The 26,888-nt window shown below is 40.9% G+C and overlaps 1 protein-coding gene across 1 annotated transcript in view; it reads right to left on the bottom strand.

Annotated features, from left to right (window-relative positions):
• Positions 1-26,888, bottom strand: part of dcc (DCC netrin 1 receptor) — a 136,346-nt gene that overhangs the window by 72,169 nt on the left and 37,289 nt on the right. The window contains exons 8-12 of the mRNA XM_028418483.1: positions 16,548-16,707; positions 10,902-11,056; positions 9,654-9,802; positions 9,383-9,521; positions 7,850-7,899 (exon numbers count right to left, since the gene is read on the bottom strand). Of these exons, the coding sequence (XP_028274284.1) occupies positions 7,850-7,899; positions 9,383-9,521; positions 9,654-9,802; positions 10,902-11,056; positions 16,548-16,707 (653 nt within the window). The remainder of the gene's footprint in view (positions 1-7,849; positions 7,900-9,382; positions 9,522-9,653; positions 9,803-10,901; positions 11,057-16,547; positions 16,708-26,888) is intronic.

The raw sequence follows: 26,888 nt of genomic DNA, 5'->3' as shown, positions 1-26,888 counted from the left end.
GAAGCCCATGCAAGTGTTGCAGTTCACCATGCAGCTTGTAGGGGCTGGGGCAAAAATGAGTTAATCCCCATAGACTCCCATGTTAAAATTGCCAACTTTACAGCAAAAATATACATGTTTACAGCCTGGTACAAAACACTTCAGGAGCACCTCAGGGTGTCTTTGAGTCAGGACAATTTAATGATTCGTTCTTGCAGCTTGATTTTTATTTGTTGGGTTATTTATAAACCAGTTGTCATTATTGCTAGCTGCTGTCCACACACTGAAGGTAAACCCATATATTTCAGCTCACTGTCAGCCAGCCTTTTACTGTTGATGCACTATCAAGCTTGGAAATGACTGCGGCCTAGACCCATCAATAACCTTACTGCCAGATCAATCCTGTAGCAGTGATTAGCAGCATTTGTTTTAGTATCCACGGATAGAGGTCACCATGATCTATGCTGCCCATGATTGCTTGCATTTCTTTATGTAAGCAATCACAGGTGTCAGTGTGAGCAAGCCTACAGCTGCAGGTTCTTTAGCTGATGTTTCAGGACCAGGTTAAGTGCTTCTTGGCAGGAGCTAATTATGGTCTTATACTGGCCACTCTGCCCATTATCCCACAGCAGCTCTTACCTCATCTACATCTAGTCATTATTCCTTGGCTGTCCATTTCCTTCCAGTGCTCAATATCACAACTCTCTAGTCATTTGGGTATTCTTTAGCACAAGAGAGTGACTTTTGATGGGTTCTGCCCCATCAGAACCTACTAGATAGGTTTATCTAGTCCATGCAAGATCTACTGCTTCCATTACAGCCATGATTGGAGGCAAATGTAATATAGATTATTTGTGCTAGTCTGATAATACTGGCCCTGCTGGGAAATGTCAGCAAGCTACCTTGCTACAATGCTAAAGAAGGTATTTTCGCCTTCCAAAGCATGAACATTATTATGTATTGGTTGAATCTTGGGATGCTCATCTGTGGGGATTCAGACCTCTAAGTACACCTCTACTCCTATGGCACATTTGCTCTTCTCCAGGTGATTCCAAATGTCAAATTGACATAGCCTTAATCTGCATTGGAAGATTTTGTTAACACATGTCCAGTCCAGGGGCTGAGATAGATCTGATCTTCTTTGGAACCTCCTGAATTTTCTTCAGGAGTGGAGTTTGGGTTGGTGGTCTTTTTCAAAGATGTCAACTGTCTGACCAATTGATGCCTATCTTTTATATAGTGATACTTTAAATACATCTTCTGACACACCTGAAATCATAGTCATAAAACTATAATTTAGAAGTGAATATGCTCTTCAATGTCCAGCAATGTCCAAGCACCCAGCAGCTGTAAGTAAACTTCAAAGGCTTTAAATAAACCCATAGCATCCTGGAGTTTAAGTTTGCAGGTCTATTTCCAGCTGTAATTTGATTCTGTGTTGTGGAGCAGTTTCTGCAATTCATGGAGGACAAAGCTTTAAAGAAAAACAAAACTTTAAAGTGAAACTGGAATTAATTCAGCAAGTTTCTTCTTTCTATATGCGGAGAAGCAGTGTGAGAGCTGCATACAAAACACCTCATCAACCTTCTGACCTCCAGCACATTCGTGCACAGTCCCTGAATTCAATCTGTGATTGTTTGTTCATGTCCTCTGGGTGAGAGCTGCAATCACATTGACTCTCACACAGTGTGTGTGTGTGATACCAGATTGGCATCTCATGGATGGCAGGGTCTCTATTTTGCAACACAACACTGATGTAGGGGTTGGTATGTCAGTCATATTCTGTCAGTTTGTGTTGCTTTTTAACACCTTAACATTGGACTATACTAGACTCTAACAGTGAAAATCACATTACAGGTCCAACTTGAATGGAAATTCCTCAAGACAAGTCAAATGAGGCTCAGTAGTGTGTGTGGCCTCCATGTGCCTGTATGACCTCCCTAACGACTGGGCATGCTCAGGATGAGGCGGCAGATGCTCTCCTGAGGGATCTCCACCCGAACCTGGATTAAAGCATCACTCAACTCCTGGACAGTCTGTGGTGCAACATGATGCAGGCATGATGTCTCAGATGCGCTCGATTGGATTCAGGTCTGGGGAACGGGCAGGCCAGTCCATAGCATCAGTGCCTTCATCATGCAGGAACTGCTGACACAGCTGCATGAGGCCTAGCATTGTCATGCCTCAGAAGGAACCCAGGGCCCACTGCACCAGCATATGGTCTCACAATGGGTCTGAGGATCTCATCCCGGCCAGGGTACCTCTGGCTAGCACATGGAGGGCTGTGTGACCATCCAAGGAAATGCCTCCACACACCATTACTGACCCACCACCAAACCGGTCATAAGATAAGATAAGATAAGATAAGATAAAACTTTATTAATCCCAAAGGAAATTCTTGTGCCAGAGGTATCAAGTTATAAGTTAGGTGCTGCTCCTTGGTAGTCTCAGTCTACTGCTGAATGTGCTCCTGTAGGACAGCAGTGTGTCATGCAGGGGGTGAGACATGTTGTTACGAATACTGAGGAGTTTCCTCAGTATCCTCCTCTCCGTCACCTCCACTACAGATTCCAGCTCCACTCCCAGTACCGAGCCAGCCTTCCTAATGAGCTTGTTGAGTCTGTTGGTGTCGGCCGTCTTCATCCTGCTGCCCCAGCACACTACAGCATAGAAGATGACGCTGGAGACCACCGAGTGGTAAAACATCTGCAGCATGGTCTGGCAGACTTTAAAGGACCTGAGTCTCCTTAGGAGATACAGGCGACTCTGTCCCTTTTTGTATATTGCCTCTGCGTTTGTGGACCAGTCCAATTTGTGGTCAATGTGGACACCCAGGTATTTGTAGCTGTCCACAATGTCCACGTTGGTACCTTTGATGCTGACTGGGTCTGGGAGTGTCTGGTGCTTCCTGAAGTCCACCACCAGCTCTCTTGTCTTCAATGCTGTTCCATCATGCTGGAGGATGTTGCAGGCAGAACGTTCTCTGCAGCGTATCCACAATCTGACCCATCTTTCACATGCTCAATGTAAACCTACTCTTATCCGTGAAGAGCACAGGGCGCCAATGACAAATCTGCCAATCTTGGTGTTCTCTGCTGAATGCCAATCGCCCTGGTGCTGGGTTGTAATCACAAGCCCCACTTTCTGACAGTTCAATCAGAAACATTTACATTAGTGGCCTGCTAGAGGTCATGTTGCAGGGCTCTGGCAGTGCTCCTCCAGCTCCTCCTTGCACAAAGGAGGAGGTGGCGGTCCTGCTGCTGGGTTGTTGCCCTCCTACAGCCCCCTCCACGTCTCCTGGTGTACTGGTCTGTCTCCTGGTATCTCCTCCATGCTCTGGACACTGTGCTGACAGACACAGCAAACCTTGTCACAGCTTGCATTGATGTGTCATCCTGGACGGGCTGCACTACCTGAGCAACTTGTGTGGGTTGTAGACACCGCCTCATGCTACCTCTAGGGGTGAGAGCACTGACATAATGCAAAAGTGAGCAAAACATTAGGCAGAAAGGATGAGAGCAGAGACATGGTCTGTGGTCAGCACCTGCAGAACCTCTCCTTTATAGGGCTGTCTTGATAATTGCCTCTCATTTCCACCTGTTGTCTGTTCCATTTGCACAACAGCAGTTGAAATTGATTCACAATCAGTGTTGCTTCCTAACTGGACAGGCTGATTTCACAGAAGTGTGACTGACTTGGAGTTACATTGTGTTGTTTAAGTGTTCCTGTTGTTTGTTTGAGCAGTATATATTTTAATCCAGGATTTTGGGCATGTGCTCCTACAGGAAAATAAACTAATTTTATTGTTTATATAAACCCCTATGTCAGTATGTGTAGCATTTTTGAAACTGCTGCATAGACTAATATGGACTAGTTCTTTTCCAATGTGTCCTGCACTAGTCAGACCTGTGTTTCTGGTTTTATTTGTTCTACCTCTACCTCCTCTTCTCCTCTATCCGTGATGTGTTATCCTTCTTATCATTGTATTTATACATTTAATGACAAAGTAAGAAAATTTGATATGATGAACTATTTTGATTGTTCTAGTAAATTAGAACTTGATCACTTGCTGTCTTCTCTTTCCTTTGGATGTGAATACTGCAAACATCTTACTCTCTGCACTGTCCACAACAGATTAGATTGAAACTTTCAGCTGAAGGAGCAAATTATTATTGAAATGAAAGTGGAACTTCAATTTGAGCTTCCTCTACAAGATAGGCTGACCAGTGGAAAAATAGGGGAGGAGAAACACCGGACCATTGACTCTTACCTTCAGTGCTTTTTGAGCACACTTTGGACTTTGGACTTTGGAAACTTTCACTGGGACTACAGGAGCAGCTTGAAAGAAATCAAAGTGCATCTCTAAATTGAGCTTCCTCTAGCCCTATTATAAGAATTGCTGACCAGTGAAAAGACAGGGGAGGAAAAACGTTGGACCATTGAAGGAAGGTGTGGTGGATGACTGCTCTCTCTTTAATGCTTTTTGAGCACACTCAGAAGAGACTATGGAATATCCTCCTCATGTCCTGCCAGAATCAGAAATGCCTTGTGCTCTGTCCTCTCACTGTCATGTTGTGCTGAAGCAAGATGTTCAATGTCTGGCAGAGACAATCCTCTTGGAGACCCAGCCTGTCTGGTTTAAGGGCCTTTTACAAAAGGCATCCACAGTTCTTTCTTTGCAGGCACTAATTATATTAACTGAGAGTAGACACAGTCACCACGATTACGGACAAAGTTGCATGAGATTATTTTGGCACAATGTTAGTCCAGGTCATGCTTTGCAGTATTGTGTACTTTTATTTTCACTGCTTTTTTAGTTGTTACTACATGTAGCTTTTATAGTCCCACCCCTGAACTCTGGAACCAGCTGTTACCACTGTGCTGAGTCGGTATTTTGTTTTGTATGAATGTCAAGCATTTCTTTTGTACATGCAATTATAATGATACATTCCATGTGTGAATTGCTTGACAAGAGTAATTAAGTGTAGAATTCATCTGTTCCCACAACTCCTGACTGTAAAAATAATCTTCTACGAGACCTCCATCCAGGAGTCCTGCAACCACTGAACCACTGAGTCTATTGACATCAAGAGATAATTAATACTGATACAGACTAGAGCTACAGAGTGCTGTAAAAATCCTCTCCAAAATGCTGCCAAAATGCTGCCCAACTACCTTGGAAAACTGTTCATGAGTGTACTAACCAGAGCTGCTGCTGCTTACGTATGAGGTGACCATTTAAAGTCCTCAATAGAACCCACTGATGATGAAATGACTGCAGATTCTCTTACATCTTCTGTTGTATTTTTAATGTTTGCTGCAACGAGAGGGTCTTTTAAGGGAATGGAGCCATGAACTCTTCTTATTTTATTCTTTTCTGAAGCTTCAAAGTATCTTTGTAGTTTATAACATATAATGTAGATGCATGCCCTAACATAAAAAAGCATTTCAGTAGAGCAGTTTTTGTATAATGAGGGCCATAAGTCTAAATGGGATGTGGTTGCAAAAATATAGAGGAAGCTTTGCAGATATTTTCGTTATTTTTTTCTTAGATTACTACTCCCACACACCATTGGAAACACTGGTAGCAGTAAGTTATGTGTCTTCATTTAAACTTTTTTGCTTTTCTGTATTGAAGGTCCCCCTTTGGCTAATTTAGTTAATTTAGTATGTTTGGCATGAACTTGGCCCTGCATCCTTAAAAAAACACATTCCTCTTAAAAAGCAAAAAAAAATGATGATGTCACTGGTAAGATATACATCAAAATACTTCCAATTGTGCAGTGGTAGTAGTTGGTAAGAGAGTCGATTTATTTCAGCATCCCTAAGGAAAACAAAGCACATCTGTCTTGATGAACCCGGAGACCCTCTCAATTACCTTGCCATTGAACTTATCTCCGCTGATGTGTGTTTTTCTTTTCTCAAAGTCTACGATCATTTATGAGGTTTTTCTTGTTTGTTGAGGATCCGGCTATTGTTCCTGCTCATTGCACTGTGTAGATAATTTCCTGACCTCCTTCCTAAATGCCACAATTGTTTGTTGCATTGTTTGGCCCCACTATGGTTGTGTCATCCACAAAAAAAACCACATTGTGGTAGACTATGGGTACACATGCAGTCACTAGTTAAAAGGGAGTAGAAGACTGGACTGAGGATACAGCCTTGAGGAACTCCTGCATTGCTTGTGACAGTGGAAGAAGTGTGATGCACTATGGACAGAGATGTTTGCATTGTGTTGACCAGCATGGGCTGATGGAATTCAATGTCAACAAAAAGCAGCTGTTGGCATTTTCCAGATGAGTGAGATCTTTATGCAGTACCCATGTAATGGCATCATCAGTGGATCTGTTTGCTTCACCAAACTAGAGGTGATTATGGCCTGGGTTGTGCATGTCATGTCAAGACAAGCTTCTTAAAACATTTCATGGTAAAGGACATGACAGCATCTGGCTGGTGCTCGTTCAGGCTTGTGATGTCATCAAGCTAAGCCAGTGGCTGAGTCATTATCTTGACAACCCCTAGGAGGATTTTACTGCTGGAAAGTCATAGAAGAACCTCAACACAGACTTAGTGCCACCAGATGTGTGCAAGGGACAAGTGACTGGTATGTTTGAGTGGTGATTATGCTCAAGAAAAAGCCTGTAGCTTGTTGTCACTGCCCGGAGTTGCTGTGCTCACTCTCCCGTCTATGTATGTTAAGCCTGGGTAATACTTCTGCGGTGAATCAGTGGCGTACCCTCGAAGATGCCCTTACGCCATTGTGAAGCTTTCGAACTTCTGCACTGGGCTACGATTCGATGCAGAAGTCTAAACCAGCCTGTAAACTGTGTGGCTCCTGGACTGTGATAGATGCTCTGGACTCTTCTCACCTTTCCGGCCTTACGCTCTGTCTCACTGGAGCAACATTCCAGTCACATGCTTTATCAGTTCTCAGGTGCAAAAACAGCATCTGTTTAAAAGTTCTGCCATACTTTCATTCTGTGCAGCTGTGACTGAAAGTGCAGCTTGTCATTCTGCTTTGTTGTTTGGTAAGGTTACTAGGACTGGTTTGTTGTTGCTTTTTAGCAAGACAATCAGGCTGCAGCTGTTTGCTGTGTGATGTTGACGCATGTAAAAACAGGCTATATGCCATTACAAAATGTGCAGAGGTTGAGGGCAGTTTTGTCCCGGGTGGTAAAACTTACTTGTAATATTATATTATTATTATTAATTTTATACTAAGATTGTACAGTCCTCTCACACTAGATCTACGGCCATCTTTTTGCATTTAAAGAAGATAACTATGACATTCTAGAAGTCCTCTTCTCTGACACCCATTATTTCAGGAGCTTCAAATGCCTGCTTTAGTTTTTATGTTTTTTGGACAGGGGCAGACAGTTGATGGAAAACACTGACATTTCACAGACAACTCAGCAGGAACAAAAACACAAAACAGAAAAAAAGCTGTACTATAGACTTTAACTGTCAAAGACATGGTTGTAGATTATTATAAATGTTGAAGAAACTCTAGTTAAGTCCTATTTGTTAACCTCAACAAGATGTGCTCTTGAAGCACAAGTACCCACTTGTAGTTCTGTGTAAAAACAATCACAGCCCCTAGTTACCACTGAAGAAAGAGTTGTTCTGCTTGATACAGGAAAGTGCATTATATGTTTTACTGATTTGTAGTTTCATTTTTAGCATGAAATATATTGTCTTTTTAATAAAATATTCTGCATTGCCATTCCTGGGCATACAGTTTCATTTTCACTGATGTTAGCATCACAAATGATAGTTGAAGAACTTGTTGAAATGGTAGAATATTTCCATAATTTACCTAGGGAAAAAGAGGCAGATAAAAATAAAACAATATGCAAATATAAAAACTCACCCGGGACAGGACAACTTCTATGGTTATGTTCAGAGGAGGAGCACTGGGAACTGCAAAGAAAAATCAGAGTACAAGTTAAATAACAGATAATATTGAGATATTCGATCGCTTTAATGTACATGTTATTCACACACAACCACAGATAAGCAGGGGCATTTCTGGCTATGCAGGGCAGATTCTGTCGGACTGAGAAGGTCAGTCTTTGATAATGTATTAGTAATCAAAAATCACTAGCTCTTTATATGGAAAACAGTGTCTCGATGGATCAGGAAAAGGCATCAATAAGGTTAAGCACTTTTTCCAGTAATACCTCATGGAAATTTCTCGCCTCGGATTTCTTTGCTGAGATAATGTGTCTATTGAGCATGTATTCAAAAGCAACCATGGGCGTTTTTAAAATGTGCATGAGAATATTACATGGTTGTCTGATGAACCAAAAAACAAATTCTTCTAATTTTTGCAAGCTTCCAGGTAAAATGAAATGGAAAATAGAGGTTTAAAAAACAACTTGTTCAGTGTTACCTTACATGATTTGCAAAAAATGTCAGTACTACAACAGTGAGAAATGCATGTCTGAACAGGGCCAAAAATGGCTACCATTGTCAGAAGGGTACCAAGCAGGGCTTGAGAGGGAAGATACCCCAACAAAATACCATTGTAAGGGAAGGAGTGGTGTCAAGAGTTGACCAGAAACAATACAAAATCAAGGCAATGTCACAGAATCGGCAAGGAAGCTGGAACACATTAGGAGGGAACTCCTGACTCATTCCTAAAACAGGCCAATGAGTGGAAATTAGTGTATGTCAGGTGTTGTTACTGAAGTTGGGTGAGCTATTGGACAAGCAACTTGCAACATCTAGACCAGCTCACAAATCCCTCCAAAATTCTGTTTCCTGTACCTCCCTCCTGAAATCGGAAGCCACAGCACTCCAGAAAGACAGCTCTAACAGGACATAACAGGAGGACACTAAAGCAGCCAAAGGAGGCCTACAGGAGGAAACTGTGGAGGTATCTCCAGAGAAGGGGGGGCATCACTGGCAACAAAACTAAACATACTGAGGCAAGAGTAAATGATGTTGACAGTTTAACTTTTATTACAACAGCTTTGACATGGTGTCCAGTCTTTGCTCTGCTGAGGTACAGCCTGAGCCTCACCCTCTCACACTCTAACATGCAGCAACATGACATCCTCCAGTGTTCCTCTTAGTAAAGAAGGGGAGTGTGTGATAGGTTGGCTGTGCTTTAAGTAGGCACACAGTCCACAATAAGGGATTGTGTGCTTTAACAGCTGCTCCAGAGGATCTTCAACCTGAATTTGATGGAAAATGTCCCAGTTCTGTCAAAAACATCATGAATTGTCCTGGCACCAAAACCAAGACACCCAGATGAGATACAATGACTACAGACCGATGAACCTCACATCAAATATTGTCATGCTGCAGTGAGGGTACTGACAGGAGGAATGGGAAGTTTCTTCTCTTTACTGTAGTTATGTCACTGAATGAATTGAGGAACTGCTATGGTACAACTTACCATCTGATTGTGTGGTGACCCTGACAGCCTCAGAGGTGGTGCCTGGACCATAGCGATTCACTGCCAAAACTCGGACTGTGTACTCTGTGAACTTGTTGAGTCCTTCCATCTTGTAGTTGAGTCCACTCACTTCCACACTCTGAACACAACAGAACAGTAATTACACTCTGTTCCACCTGAAGCAATATGTGATGCAGTCTGGATTCAAAGACTTTCTGTAATCCACACAATGTCTCTGCTATGAGAGGTATAGATCAGTGACTGTGCTGACCTGTTCCTTGTTGGAGGGGCTCTCAGTCCACAGCAGTCTGTAGTTCAGAATGGGGCCATTTGGATGGCTGGGTGGCTCCCAGCTCACCTGGACAGAGGTTGGAGACAGGGCTCCTGCTTGGAGAGATTCCACCCTGCTAGGAACCTGGACTGTAGAGACAACATATTGTGCACACAAGTTATATAAAACTAACACATCACATGTATAAAACTGAGAGGACATCAGGATCTGGGCTCATCAAACCATGTCCTCCTAGGTCTGTCTATCAAGGTGCTGAAATATGTGTATAAATATACAGTATACGTACATAATTCAGAGTGTCTAGCCTTTTAACCTGTCTCAGCCTCCAATTACTTATCCAGTCATGTCTGTATGGCAAATGTCTGATTAAATCAATGTGTGAACAAAGGAGGTAATAGTCTGGTGAAATTACTGTGACTGAGTGGGAGTGATGACTGTTGTGGCCAAAACACACATTTTAATGAATTACTTTTTGATCTGGCCTGTGCATTGCTCTCAGCTCTCAGCTCTCAGCGTGTGCGAACAGCACACACCAAACAATGCTTGACCTGATTCTGCAGACTGAACTGGAGTTCTATTGTGAAAAGGGGCTTCAGTCATAAAAAAGCAGGTGCAGGGAGTAAGAGGATCTTTCCATCTTCCCACTGAAGACTAATACAGACAGACTAATAACATGACCATACAACTTACGAATGTACTTCCTCCCTTATGACTCAAAGTAGCCAACTTTGGCAGATACACTTGGGGCATTTTTTCTACAATGGAAATCAAATTTTGTTCAGAAGGTTTTTCTGACTGTTGCAGAAGTTCTGTGGCACTTGTAGGTTGCTTCACTTTCACTCTTCTGTTCAGTTCATTCCATACTAGTTCAAGTCTGGAAACTATGCTGGCCATTCCATGTTTTCAATCTTACCATCTTTTTTTCTAAGGTACTTCTGTCATGGCATGGAATTATGATTTGGGTCATTAACTTGCTTTAAGATAAACTCCTGACCAGTTAGACACATACCAGAGGGCACTGCATGGTGCTGCAGAATGCTTTATTGGACTTGAACTGCGTGAATTTCAATAAAAAAAACCTCTAAAACTTTTGACCAGTAGTGTGCATACCAAGATCCCCTTATTTAACACACGTCCAACCTTTTCCTCATGTAATCATGCTACATAAGTTAAAATATAGACTCCTGCATGTTTATGCAGTCTAAACCCAGCATAAAATACACTCACGGTCAGGTTTGGTGCTGATCTTCAGGGGGGTGGAGCTCTCTCCTGGCCCAGCATCATTGTAAGCGATGACTCTGAAGCTGTAGCTTTCTTCTGGTTTTAGGTTGGACACTGTCAGTTCCAAGGACTCTGGCTCTGACACATTCACTGACCTCTCCCTGATAAAGATTGATGTGAAAAATTTACAAGAAATATTATTTCACCATGTGTGTGTGTATGCATATGTATACTTTGAGGTGATGATAATGATTCTTCAAAAATGCCAACACAGTGAAATGCAGACCAATCTTTACTTTGTAACAGCATAGATAATCTTCACTTTAATCAGCTGCACTCTGTGTAATCCCTCTGTGTCTGCAGCTAATCCTCAGATTACAACATCTCTCAGCCAATCATCAGGCCGAGCTACACCAATCCACTGTACCATTTAATGCATCAAGTTTGGTTTGCTCTGAAGGTAAATGACACAATTATATACACAAACATTAATTATAATAAAAAGCATATAGGAAACTACTACTGTTAACATTTTTTGCTCCATGCTGCTAAGAACTGATAAGCATGTGTAAAAAACCTCCATAAGGATTTCTTAGCACTCTCTAGTCTTACTTTTACCAAAGGCACAAAACACCAATGGAACTTTAAAGAGGATGTAAACTGTGCAATATCAAAAATTACTGCTGCCAGGAAGAAGGTTTACTTTTATATACACTGCAACCAATTAATGAATGAATCATGAGTATAGCTCATCAGCAGGTTGAATTAGGATACCTTTATAGCTCAGTTCAAGTTTAAGTTTAATACACAAAACTTTCCTTAAAGAGATTTTAGAAAAAAATAATAATTAAAAAGATTATTTTAGCCCCATATATCCCCTTTTATTTATCCTTATCCCAATACAAGTCACACAATAAGCTGAATATCTGTTTCTTGTCCAGAAGACACACAAACCAACAGCAAAAACTTCCCACCTCTCTAGCCGTCTCTTTCACTTGCTGAGCTGATGAGTTAGCCGCAAATTCACCTTTAAGCACCCAGTTGTTTTAGTGCAAGAGTCTGTAATCATGACTGAAGAGATTACTGCTTTCTTAAATACAAATTACAAATTGTAAGAATCATGACCCAGTTACTAGTTTCCATTAAATTTTAGGCAACTTTATGGGGGAACTATTTTCTGACAAACTACACCCACTATGTCTACTCATGATGAACGGGCTGGCTATATACAGTATATACCCTAACTCGCCAGTCTCTTCTTGCCAACATCTCCCTCTCTGCTATAATTTCTTACTGTTTTCTCTTTGTCTTCTTCCTCTCTCATTTTCTTCAACTTATTGGAACTGACAAAATGACAAATCCCATTTTAGAATTTTTTCCCAAAGTCATTAAAACTGACAAAACATCTGCCTCTCTTGATTCTGTAAGTCATTAGGACTGACAGAATCTCTTTATTGTACCATACTAAAACTTCAGTGCTTGCTTTGTGCAGTGTTCAAAGCGATAAAGCTCAGCAGGCTGGACAGTCCCTGAAGTAGCAAAGCTTAAAAGCCTGGACGTGAAAGCCTTTGGCAGGGGCCCTGTCTGTCTGAGGTTACCATTTAGCATCAGCAGGGGACTTGCCAAGTGTCACCCAGAGCTTTTTTTTTTTTTGCTAAATGAGCCATTGTGTGCAGTAGAGCTGCACACAGTGAGAAGTGTTGTCTTTGACATACTGTTAGTATACAACTCTGCACAATTCCTTTACTCCTTTGAAAGTTAGGCAGCTCATGTTTCCTTTTATTCTAAACAACAGGCCTGCAGCCTGATCCCATGTGCCTCCATGTCCACACCATAATAACATAGACTAATAATCAATTCTGTTTGTACAGAATAGGATAAACATACAAAAACATAAGCAATATCAAACAATGATTTTAAATTGTTTCACAATTTAGAGTAAAAATATTATGTGAAATTATCAAATTATTTGAAAACAGCTATTTTACAGACATCAATTAAACATGATGAAAATGATTGCAAAATCAAAATAGAAGCAATGCAAATATGAATAAAAATGACTGATCAAACTTAACAAGCCTCATTGATATTTTATTGGACTCAGTGTTGCTCTGACATCAATGTATCTATGATTCATTATTCAGAACACACAGCTGACAGCTGATGTGGAAAATGATGAAACCTGACTTGGTTCTAACCAAATCCTACTTGAATGAATCAAACCACTTTGTAATTTATAAATTACTACTGTTCAATTCCCAAATTCATTTTTATCACCTACACCTTCACACCTTTTGCAAAAAAATTCCTGCTCCATATGCACCATGAGTATGGTAAAATAACTACCAGCAGTTCAATCCAGCAGCTGTGAATCCATGAATGTGCTTTACATGTTGCTCAAAGGTTGCTGCTTGCTTGTGTTGTAAGCTTATTTCAAGCATAATGATACCTTTTAAAACAGTGCCGAGGACATTCTGGAAGAAGATCATTTCCTCAGAGTATTGGCTCAGTATTGCTGGTGTAATTTACGGAGTTGTTTTGTGCAGACTGACACAAATTCTGACTCTTGACAGAAAGCACAAGAACCTCCAACCCTGTATTTTTTAACACCTAATCTTTACTAGTTGTGTTTTAATACCTAACCCCAACTGCAAGTGGAAAATGAGATGGAAGTTACAGTTGTAACAGCTATAAAGGAACTCTTAGGTGAACGTCTGCTGTGAGTCAGAACCAGCTTCAATCTCCTACCTCCTTATATGGACTTTTATAACTTTATATTGTGAAATGACTGATTTGTGTATATGTGCATGACAAAATCATGTGGACAAAATAAATGGACCGGCATGCTGCGAACAAATCATATTACATGACTATTTCCCATATTGAGATGAAACTGTGTTGGGTGTAAGCAGGAGGTATTCTTATGCATAATGGACTAATGATCCACCCTGTGTGTCCTCTTTGCTCAGGGCCTCTGTTTTACCACTGTCCCTGTGTTTCACTGTCGGTCTCCATGTCTCTTTCTGTGTGCCTGGGTGTGGCATACCTAGTGATCAATATCCATCTCTCCTGCAGTCTCTCATATACCTAGCAATCAAAATGCAGTGCATCAACCCTGGTTCTACTTTGCTCTTCACCTCATCATTCAGTCTTCTGGCATGATAATAATGGTTAGGCGAACCCAACAGTTCATTAGAGGCAATGTTTTTTTGTCTAATGTCCAGTGTCTGTCTCTGCTACAGGTTACAACTTCCTTGTTCAACTCAATTTAGAACCTTATCTGATAGCCTTACTGTCTGCCCCCTTTCACTGGACCAGCCACAATCGCTAACAAAATCAATAATTATTATTATCAATAATTAAGGGGTAGTAAGCAGCACACGCACATTTTGTCATCAAAGTTGACTTTAGAAGCAGGGAAAATGGGCAGAAGAAAGATTTAAAGGTAGGGTAGGAGATTTCATTCTGATACACTTTTTGTTAAATTAGTGTAACTTCTCTGTACAATCCGATAGCAACCAATTAGTTCGGCAGTTTCGCATTAAAACAAAGAATATTAATCATCTGTGGAAGCTATAAAACACTAAAAACATCAGCCAATCCTCCAGGGTGACCCAGTGCGGAGTATTGACTGTTTGTCGCTCTCTTCCTGCTCTGCGTGCACCAGAGAGGTACGTGCGTGATGGCCGAAGTCACACACTGCAGCTCGTCTTCAGGTAATGTGTGTCCATGTGATTGGGAGGCATGGCTTCAAGGTGAGCTCCAAGAGAAAGGGGCGTGTGTTTACTTTCGAATCTGAATTCGGAATCCACAAACCATCATTTGTGGTCAACACTCACTGATGCACGTGGAAAGAAATGGCATGCCACTGTGCTTCAATCTTCACAGAAAGGTGTCTGAACACAATACATTGCAATTTATTGCAAGTGCAGACCATTCAGGGCAGGTGTACATAAATTTACAACTGATTGTTGTTTATACTACAACACCTGCATGACCTTAGTTCTGCTCTCTGCAGTCACTTTTTTCTTTATCTGACATTCAGAGGGCCATGCCTTTGCCATGGAATCAAAGTTACCCTACGCAAGCAACTTTTTTATTTAACATGGGCTTTGCCTGCTAAGAGCTGTTGCTATTGAGATAAGGGTGAAGCTAATGCAGTCAATGCCCCAATGGATTCTTTAGAGTACAAATAACACTAAGCATACCACTTCACAAGCATAAAATGTCAAAAGAATTATCACCATAACACCTAACTGAAGCACTGTACAAGCAGGGCAGCAGGACTTCTGAATAAATAACAGTAATCCTATACTGATTAATAACAGAGGAACTGAATGGCGATGAACAACAGGAGAGACTTTGGCAAAGGAAAAAGGCACCATGCAAAAAAAAATAGCACAAATTATGCTAATATTTGAAGAGCACAAATATATGCCCATTGTGCACCATCCCACACTGCTGCAATTTGTGGGTCATTAACATTCACTTTACACAGTGTGAGTCAATGAGAACTCTGGAGGTGCCCCGTAAATAAAAATTAAGAAAGAGCACAGGGAAGAATGTGCTGCTGGCCACATATTCTCCACAGACAGACAGGGCTGAGTACAGATGTTTTGTAGTATCAGCACTGAAACAGCTACCAGATTCAACACACTGTTATGATTATGCTAACAGAACATTTGGCTGTATTGCCCGAGATATGACATTGTTCATGGCACTGTACAGCAAACAAAATGTCACAACATGTGCGAAGGACAGAGGCAATGACATCCTCCCTCACCTATTCATGTGAGGAGGAAGGATGAAACCCTTCCAGTGAATTCTCTCCTGATTTTAAGGAAGAACTTATGATCTGGGTATAAATGCAAGATTTAGCTTTAAAGTGACCATCACCACAAATAGTTAGCCAAAATGGAGAGAGAAGTCACAAATGAATCACTTATCCTCTTAGCAGAAGTAAGCGCTAAGAGAAGCATGTAGCTAAGAAACAAGCTTGCTATTAAAAACTGGGTGGCATTTAGGAAGGGTTTAACTGTTCTTTTAATTGTTGCATATCTTTGGATTTTCAGTCCAGCACAACTGTTGAGACTAAAATATATCTGAAATATCTTCCGTCACCTTTATGTGATCCTTTTGAGTATTCATCTGGTGCATTTGTGCTTTTGTGTAAAATATCTTCAAAAGAATTGAACTAGAAAAATTGCAATGACATCTAATTTTGTTCTTTTTCTTATTGAGCCTATAAACTCCATGTTTTTTGATGCACTGCATCATTTTTGGCTGGGAGCTCAGTGTGTCCTTGCCAATGTGTCCTCGGGCATTAGCATGTGACTGTGTGCATGAATGGATGAATGAACTGTAAAACACTTTGAGTACCACTCAAAAACCTGATATACATAGACAGACCATTTACACAGTGAAAAGTCTGCATAGTGTTTAATTAAAGCAATGTGTAACTACAGCAGGTCATAGTGTGGAAGGTTAATGATCACTGAACAGATCATTTAAAATAATAATGTCCCTTTCTCCAGTATTTTATTGTAGTCATCTAGAAATTCACATTTAAAGATAGATGGACAACGATATAGAGAAATTGAAACTATGCCAGAGCAAACAGTGACAAAGAAAGAACAAAAAGGCCCATCCTACCTCTCAATTCCATCCTGGGAATAATAAACGCCATAAGTCTGCACAGCTCCTCTGGTTTCCTCTGGGGGGCGCCAACTGAGTCGGACAAATCGGCTGGACACTATGACAGGGACCAGGTCGCGAGGGGCAGAGGGGAGGGCAACGCCTGGGCTGGGGGACACTGGTGGGGGATCAGAGGAGGAGGAGTAAGTCAAAGGGGTGCCAGAAGGAGCATGAGGAGGGAAAGGAGGAAGGGACATGTGGATGGGTCTATATTGAGTGGGCATGGTTTCTGTTAACACACAGTTCATTCCAAGGAGAGGAGGGAAAGGAGGGAGGAGGGGGATGGGGGGAGGGGGATCAAGCAGGAACAAAAATCCAAGACAGATGAGAGGAGCAGATAAGGAACGAAAAAGACATGGAAGAGACAAGAAGGAAGAAAAGTAGTAAAGAAGATCACAGGCAAGAAGAAAAAGTGGCAGAGCATCTTTGTTTAGTTGTTAATCACAGTGTCATTGACATTTTGAATAAGTGTTAAATGAGAGTGGTGTAACAGATTTCTCTGACATTTGGCTATGTCTCCCTCAGAATGTATGACACATAACATCACAGCAGCTAAAAACAGAGCTTTGTCTGCCTCCTGTTAACCTTGCTTTTGTATACATTATCTGAACAAGAGCATGTGATCACAGCATTTTTATTCCACGCCTGACAAGCATCAAACCTGTGAAGAAGACTGTGGCATTGCTGCACAATGCAAACTAGCTATGCAAGATCAGAAAGGGTTGTACACTGCTAGAGCTAACCGCTAACAACCTGCCAAACCTATCTATTCTTTGGTTTCTTTGTAGTGGGATTTTACGAGGTTCTTATCCACAGTCACTGTAATGCTTACAGTAGATAATTGATGTGCCCCAATTTTGAAGTACTGACACAGAAGCCAACCAATGAACTGTGTATGTGATCAACAGCAAAATGTGTTTTAGTTTCTAGCAACCACCTCAAAAAAATCTATATCAGTTTAAGTGTGCGCCGTTAGGCAGGCTGTGCTCATGTGGAACTAAAGCCATTATATTGATCTTGAGTCTCTTCAGAACCAGCACACTCTGTTGACACAAACAGTAGCTTTACCTTGCACAATGTGGGATTTGCCGAGTTACTGCAACTATCACTGTGATTCAGTTTAAAATGTTAATACACTGTAGAGTTACACAGAAGTGACTTCATCCAATTATCAGCTTCTGTTCTAGTACTCCTGTCTTTTTTGGGACATAGCCTAGTGTGCAACACATGACTGACTGACTAAATGTTGTAACAATGGAGGTGTGGAGGTAGAATTTTATGCAATGGTCTATGTCAAAATGTACGTATAAGTGTAAATGAGTACTGTAAGATGATGAAAATGAAGAAAAGGTGAGGGGACAAGTTAGAGACTAGAGCAATGAGTCTTACTTTGTTTATTTAGTCTAATCTCTGGGTATATACATCACTCAGGATTTCACCTGGACTGTTAACAGCACCTCTCTTTCTACATCCTAAATCACAGAGGAGAGTGAACCTGTACCAGCTGCTGTCCTTTTATAAATGTAATGTGGTTCACAAGCTACACTTTGGCTGACAAAAAAACCACCACAGAGACTTATTAAATCAACACAGAACTTCATGAACAGGCTCTCTCACTGACATATCCAAAATCCGAAGCCTCCGGCAAGCCACAATCATAATCCAGGACTCATCTCACCCAGGCAACCACCTGCTGTCCTCTGGGAGATGCTATAGGTCAGAGAAAACCTGCACCTGCAGACTCCACACTCTGAACAGCTTTTATCCACATGTCACATCAGAGCTGAATTCAAAAGAAATGTGCAATATCACAGTTATCACACTGTTATCCAATCTAATTTATATATATTATTACAGTTATCGGTACCCTAAATGTAAATTGTTGTTGTTTTTCTCATTTTTTAATCTTTAAATTTTTATAGTATCCTGCACTGTAATCCTATTGTTTCACAAGGAGTTTCACTTCACATCAGCTGTGCAATGACAATAAAGCCATTCTATAAAGAAAGAGAAAGCTCCTGTTAACATTTAGGAGTTATTATCCTGACAGTCTGAAACACTGGTAACCTCTTTCAATGGAGGCTTTCATTTTGTTGATAAGTGAAAGATTTTGACCTGCACTGTTGGAAATGCTGGACGTGATGCTGAAGTAACTAAAAAGACAATATGCTGATGATTGCTTAACTGACATAACTGGCATAATGCCAAATAAAATGCAGTGAGTAGGATCCTGTGACTAATGGGGCTGGGGCTATGGTAATTAGCTAGAACAACAGATAGATCAAATGCTGAAAGGAGAACTGTCGTAGTGGTGTGTAGCCATGGTTTTCGGTTTTGGTGTGTTCATGCTTGATTCTTTCCCTGTTTGTGTCATGTCTTGGTTTAACTTTTCATTTTATTTTGAAAACTGTGTTTTCCTTGTTTGTCTCCTTTCCCTTTTGTTGTTTTCCCTCCATCTTTAATTGTATGTTGCTACCATGCATTAGTATCCTGTGTATTTAACCATTCTATGCTAGATTTCCTCATTTCTGGTGTTTTCTGCTGCTGTTTGTCATCTGGTTTGACTTGTGTTGTGTGACCTTGTTAGCTTGGGTTACTTTTCAGGCTTTATGTTAGTTCATTGTAGATTTCTCTTTCTTCTTTTTTTTTTTACTTTGACTTTGTTTTCTAAGAATGTTGTGCTTGTTTGTGTTTAGATACTACAACCTCCTCTGCCTCAAAGCTCAATAAAGATGAAGGCCAATGTCCTTCATCTAAAGCAGCTGGAAAAACTGACATCCAAAGCACTGCTATAAATAGATAATAATAGTTCATGAAAAAATGTTATAGTAACTTCAAATTAAAGAGTGATCAAGTAAACATAATGCTGTGCATATGTGTGTGCGCACGTGTGGGGAAAATATCTGATCTGATAACAACAATCATCAACAATCAAACTGACATCATCAAATGTCTTCTATTATAACCTGAGAAAATCCAATTTATCTCCACCATCAGAGGTCACGTCTGTTCAGGCTCTAAATGCTTTTATCCATCAGTACATATTAACAAAGCTTCACTGAATCCATGTAATGTGAGTAATACCTGAAGAATACATACAGACACGCATTTCACACTCTATGATACGATAAAATGAGAGAAAAGAAGACCAGGAGAAAAAGGAGAAAACAGAAAATTAAAACGAAAGGCAAGATAAAGAATAAGTAGAGGTAAAAGGTGGAGGAGTTTCAGGTAGAGGGCATGGAGAAAAACAACAAGACGCTGACACTCACAGGTAGGAATAAAAAAATAAAGGATATAGAAAAAGGAATGCAACACACACACACACACACAAACATTCTCTGGTCTCTGTGAGATGAGATTGTGGTGTGTGAAGGGCAGATTTATTCCTGCTTGGTGACCCGGCATAAAAAGCTGAGCTGATGCTGAGAAGTAAAGCATTACTTGCTGCTGCAAATAGACGGGTGGGCTAAATAATAGAGTCAGGCACAGAAAAAGAGCTGGAAAACAATCTGAACAAGTGCTGAAAATTACACAGTAGTCTCCCTGATGACATGATATCTGCACATGTCCACACACACAGGGTTCCCATCGCTGTGTCCATTTACTATAAGCTGCTCTACATTTAAATTGTTTCTGCTGTGGAGGGGGAATATGGTTCAGACTTTTATAATGCCAGACAAAAAAGTAAAGTAAAAGGTCCACTCTTTACCTCAACCTCATACTGCATTCTTCAGCTATGGACACACCTAGGATTACTGTACTTTGAGGTATCTAGAATCAGGTGGATTGAGATGGATTGGTTGTGGGGAAGTAAAGTATGAGGGAGCCCTCACAATGTTCACTGTACAGAGGGGAGGGAGGTTCCATTCATTGGCTTCAACACTCTAGACTACTCTCTGCATGGCTTCAGTCACTGATATGGCAGCAAGTGGTACTGTTTCATCATACCCTCTGACAGCTGACCACTGTGGTATTATCCACAAGGGCCTTACAATTTTACAAGGACCCAAGCCCACTGAGGCTTAGGCATTTTTTTCACTGTAGAGGACAAAAAAGTCAAGCTTCCATGTGTCTCCTGTCTCTGGTAACCATGTCTGCTTGGCTCGAAGGGGAAGGAGGGAGTGGAGAGACCTCTCTTGCTCTGTGATGCGTAGGCTAAATGTCAGACTCGCATTATTGACACGTAAGAGGGGCCTTCATTTATCACCAGAAAATAAGTTCTTCAATTCCTGGTTTGAGTGGAAACGTTCAAGATTGCATAAGAGCCTGCAAATACAGTCCAGCACAGAAAACATGAAAATCAAAGAGAGAAGGAGCAGCAGGAGTCACTGATATGAAATGAAATCCCCACACTGTCTGGATATTTCAGAGCCACAAGCAGAAGTGGCAGATCCAAGGTTAAACCTCTCCAGCAGCAGAAGAGCCATCAAGTGAAATGACATTGGTATAGAGACCAGCCACAGGTTAGCATCCAGCTAAGCCAATCAGTAGTTAAAGTGCTAAAAGTATATAATATTGGATCATTTTCCTGAATAGATAAATGGCAAAATAGGATAATATTTCAGTTTCATTTGTTTGGATGTCTTTTCAGGAAGATCTGCTGGTGTTTTGGTTAACACGTATGCAAAACAAAGGAAAATTGTTATGTGGTTTGCAAACTTTCAAACAGCTTTGTAGCTACATGAAGCTTAGTGAGAAGTCCATCAGGTAAAATCTTTACATCCTACACATGCTAGCTAAGTCTGTTACTCACACTCATCCCTCTCACTGTTCTGCTTTACTCATGACCACTCACATCCTGCCAAGATCTCAATCAGCCAATCATGTCCCTGCTGTCAAACTTCAAATGCTCTTCTTTCTGCTGCTGTCAGTTGTCATTTCAGTGCTCCACCCAACTCTTCATCAGTGCTCAGTCTCACAACATCACACAATCAGCATCATCTCTCCTCCTCACCAACATGTCTAGACTCCAGGGGTTTCCTGTTTGTCTCCTTCCACCCAATCAGAATCCTACTACAGAATACTACTATAAACATTCTTCTCCTTATATGCTCAGAAATACAGTTTGATCATTCATCATAACTCTCTCATAATCGATTACCAATTATCAGCTGAGCACTAGATGGTTTAAGATTAGAGCTTCTACAGCAACTAAGCAACTCCACATTACTGGCGAGCTTTCTATTGTCTATTATCTGTTATTATCTGTACTCTCTTGAGTACAGATAATAGTACAGTATATGATGTAGGACCAAAACTAAATGGATATCTCTCAATAAGAGGTTTATTTGCGCAACCTCTTTCATTAAAATCAATTAGGTTCAATAATAAGTAATATTATATAATAATAATAATAATAAGTATATGTTTGACAATTATTTTCTAAGGTTGTTGAAAGCAGTGGACTGAAGCACAGTGGAGAAATAAATAACACCATTATATGTATCTTTTGGTGGCATGGTTTCCTTTTATATGTATGCTCCATTGTGGTCTGGCATCAGCATTTGAATTCTTAGTGTCCTAATCTATTCATTAGGTGATGAGGGAGTGATTGTTAAGCTGCACTGGGGGTCTCAAAAGAGATGTACCCACAGGGCCTATGGTATCATCAACAAAAGTGAGGATGTGGTTTCCCTGAATCTGGTGGCCTTAGCAATGTAAAAAGAAGCGGGCTGACCACATAGTGTTAGGGCATTACTTTGTGTAACATTATCTCATTTGGTCCTTTTGCAAACATAAGAAGAGTGCAGTTTAATGTCTCTTTCAGAGTATTGACTATGAATAATCTGGTATCCTAAAGATTATGTTACAAAAATAAAGATAAAAAAATAAAGAGGGAATTTTATTAACGTCTCAGATTTTCATGTATTTCATTCATAGGCAGTGTAGATAAGTGACAGATCCATAAATCATTGGATCTGTCATGTCCAGCGTTAGTCTCTAGCTGGCTTACAGATTGACTGTGCTCTGTAGCTACAATGCCACTGCTCACCTTTAAGGTTTCTATTATTAGACATTTATTAAGGCTTCTTTTGACACACACCATAATGACAACATGCTGTGAGAATGAAAAACATAAAAGCATGAAACACCAATAAGAAAAATACCAAAATAAAGCATTCTCACAGATAACAATTGAACAACTCAAATTTCTAGGCTATATGCACATTGACCATGACATTATTAGCATAAAAATTAAGCTTAGTAGCATAAATAGCAAAGGTAACACTAATAAATATATAAATTGCAAACCTCAATGGCTCTGATTTTAGTTTATTTACCTAAATTTTATCTTGGTTTTATCTTATTTAATGTTAATTATTATATGTTCTTTGTATGCACCAATCACTAAGGCAAATTCCTAGTAATGTGAATCCCCTTCACTTACATGGCAATAAACACGATTCTGATACTGATTCTGATGAAAGTCTCTGTTGCTGTATTGTGATGATAGGATGCAGACATTATCTTGATCACAATACACTGGACGAGATAACCATCCTTTATGTCAATTTTTGCATTCAGAGCTTTTCAACCGTGTCAACAACACACAGTCAGAGGAGTGAACTAATTCTTCCGCTGACGGTCTTTGGCACACCACAAGAGAGCACAAGATACAATTGGATATTGGTGGATCATGTGATAGTGCACACGATTGTCCGATTGGTTACTAAGTTGCCAAAGCGTTTAAGCAACACTCAGACCTGGCAGAGTGCTCGTTTGAAAGCCTGAAATGTCCTACAATTCTGCATTATGTATAAATGACTACGGAGTCAATTATATTTAATACTGAATTGTTGAATAGAAATCAATGCACAGTCTTGTGGTTGTATTTGAGGACTGTGTGCAGCATTGAAAGTATTGGATGCCACAGATTGTTAGTGTGGCATGCAGATGAATTAAAATGGAGCCAGTGATACAAAGAGGCTGGTTTGAATGTGAGCCTTGATGAGGAATTTATAACACTATCGTACAGGGCAACTGTACATAATAACCACAAAAGGATCATTTGAAACTGGGATTATTGTTGTTGTTATGAAGCCTCATGGGAAATATGGTTGGAGCATCTGCTTGCTGGTCAGTTCATTCTCTAACGGCAGCCCTGTCCTCCAATCTGTTTGATGCACTCAAGGTAGAAAATAGATGTTTTACAAAGCTATTGGCCGCCCACACTGTACTTAACAAGTTCATATAACAGATGCACTTCACAATATGTCTCAAAATACAAAATGTTAAACAGATCTATCCTCTTTAACTTTACTGTTGCATGGATTACTAATATGTTGAAGTGGTCGTTCAGTGTCGTACCTGTGTGTTTATAAAAGCTCTGTGTGTGTCTGAAGTTTAAAATCTGCTAAGGACAGTGTTTTCAGTAATTTTCAATGAAAGCTGTGTCTTTTAATGTATCCTGAAATCATGGAGGTAATGCACTGTCAGTTAGTCACTGCATGAGTGTGTGTTTGTGTGTGCACATGTGATTTACAGTAAAAGCTCTGTGTTGTTGTGCAGTAATTCTAGGTGGTTTACTCTCATGTGACATGGTAGTCAGTGGGCCCAGAGCGCTGATGTTATTTTTGTAAAAGCAGAGAGCACAAGCCCAACATAAAAGAAATACATTACACACCCTACACATAGTTATACAGTAAAAAAAACACTCTCAGAACCAGAGCTGATCTCTCTTCATGTCAGAGTTTCAGGTACTTCTGTAAACTCAAATGTTAGGAAGTCCTACTGATGAACTATTGTTTTATGACCACTCACAGATGAACAGCATCTATTATCTCAAATAGTATATAGTAGAACTCAGTTCTCTGAGTCAGAGCATCTTTAGAAGACGTTTCACTGCTCATCCAAGCAGCTTCATCAGTTCTAACTGTTTGGTGGGGAAACATGGTTTCTATGTGGTTACAGACCTCAGTGGGTGGGCCTGGGTAAAACTTACAAACAATAGCACTAAATGTTTCCATAATTAGCTGTGATGATCTGGCTGACTGGGCCAGGTGTGTCTAATTGGCTAACAACTATGAGACTGCCGAAGGGGGACTGGTTGACAGCCCTTTGTTCTTGCTGTGAGCATGTGACTTGGTGTGAAACTTCCTGGGAATGGATGGAATCACTGCATTGTATGTGGTAGATGATGTCTGAGGCCACCACCTCTGTTAAGGGAAGGCTTTTCCAGTTTAACATAGATGGCTTCCTTGACTCCTTTTTCAAACCATCTTTCCTCTCTGTCTAGGATGTGGACATTGTTGCCCTCAAAGGAGTGTCCTTTCTCTTTGAGGTGGAGGTGAACAGCTGAGTCTGCTGAGCCATTCTTCTGTGCAATGGTTGTTTAGTTTCTCCAATGTACAGATCAGAGCATTCCTCACTGCACTGGACTGCATATATCACATTGCTGTGTTTCTCCCTGGGAATCTTATCCTTCGGGTGAACCAGTCTCTGTCTCAGTGTTGTCAATGGTTTGACACATATGAAATGGAGATGTTCTTTCTCCGTCAGCTGTTGTCCTTCTTCTTGTTGTTGGGGGTCTTGTTTTTGTGGCTTTGATGAGTGCCCAGTTGGGGTAGCCACAGGTTTGCAGGGCCTTCCTGATGTGGTGTTGCTCCTTCTTCTTCCCCTCTGAGCTGGTGGGTACAGTTTGTGCTCTGTGCTGCGGGGTCCTGATGACTCCCAGTTTGTGTTCCAGTGGGTGGTGTGAATCAAACAACAGGTACTGGTCCGTGTGTGTGGGTTTCCTGTACACTTCCACGTTGAAGCTCCTGTCCTCCTCAATATGTACTGTGCAGTCCAAGAAGGCCAGATTGTTGTCCCTGGTGTCCTCCCGAGTGAACTTGATGTTGTTGTCCACTGCTTTGATGTGTTCTGTGAACCGTTCCACTTCATGGGTCTTGATTTTGACCCAGGTGTCATACACAAATCTAAACCAGTGGGTGGGGGTGGTTCCAAGAAAGGAACTCAGGGCTCTTCTCTCCACTTCTTCCATGTAGAGGCTGGCCACAATAGGAGACACAGGTGATCCCATCACACAGCCGTGCTTCTGTCTGTAAAAGTTCCCATTGTACTGGAAGTAAGTTGTGTTCAGACAGAGGTCCAGCAGGTCACAGATGTGGTCTGGTGTGAGGTTGGTTCTTTCCTTGAGTGGGCTGTCTTGTGTGAGGCATCTCCTTACCATCTCTGTGGCTTCTGATGTAGGGATGCACGTGAACAAGGAGGTGACGGCAAATAAGACCATGGTGTCGTCTGGGTCCATTCGGATCTTCTCCACCACCATATGGAAACATTTAGTGCTTTTGTTTGCAAGTTTTACCCAGACCCACCCACTGGGGTCTACAACCACAACCACATATAAACCATGTTTCCCCACCAAACAGTTAGAACTGATGAAGCTGCTTGGATAAGCAGTGAAACGTTTTCAAGAAAACTCTACAAGTCCAGACACCTTGCTTCAATCTTCTCTACGTACTATGACCTGGATGACTGAGAATCTTCATCAACATAGCTGTAACATAGCATTTTCTCACAGTGCTGCCATCTAATTTTCAAAACTATCCGTACAATCAATGAAAGGGTTCAACTGATGTATCAACCACTGCTTGGAGAATCGTTCCTATAACAAGAACATCAGTCAGCCATCTCTATGTAATCATATCCATCACCAAGAGGCATCTTTAGTGAGAAACCATGACAGGGGTGCAAGTGGTCCACAAATTGTGTATGATTGCGTGACATGCTACAAACCATAAGTAAAAAAAGCGAAAAATGCACATACACAGTGTGGGCAGGTGTATGTACACTGAATAAACTTCTAAACAATTCCTAGTGTTCACTATCCTGTGAGCAGCAGGATTCATTCAATAGCTGAGGAGGACACACACACACACAGCCTCCTGCCTCTTCCACCTGCTGAGTGATGATGAAGGGGCTGATAGGAAGGTGTTTCATCACACAAGTGATCAATGTGGGAAGTGACAACATAAACACACACTACCACCTGTGCACATACACACAGCATGGTCACAGATTTTGGTGTAGGCGGTGAGGTAAAAACCTTCAACCTATAAGGGATCAATAGGTGCATACACACAAGCTTTATATTAATGACCTCCCACTTTATACAATCAATAAGGCCACGGCCACGGAAAGGTTGGTGCTATGAAGAGAAAGGATAAATATTTCCCTGTCTTTTTTGTGGGTTCCTCAGCAGGAACAGATAGGAGGGTTTTAACGGTAGTGAGAAGACTGAACTGATGAGAGATGAGGGAAGTGATGTAGAAAAATTGATTGCTAAAAAAATAG

Source organism: Parambassis ranga, chromosome 12, assembly GCF_900634625.1.
Source record: "Parambassis ranga chromosome 12, fParRan2.1, whole genome shotgun sequence".
In the NCBI taxonomy this organism is placed as follows: domain Eukaryota; kingdom Metazoa; phylum Chordata; class Actinopteri; family Ambassidae; genus Parambassis; species Parambassis ranga.
Note: the sequence above shows the minus strand (reverse complement) of the source record. Positions and strands in the feature narration are given on the sequence as shown.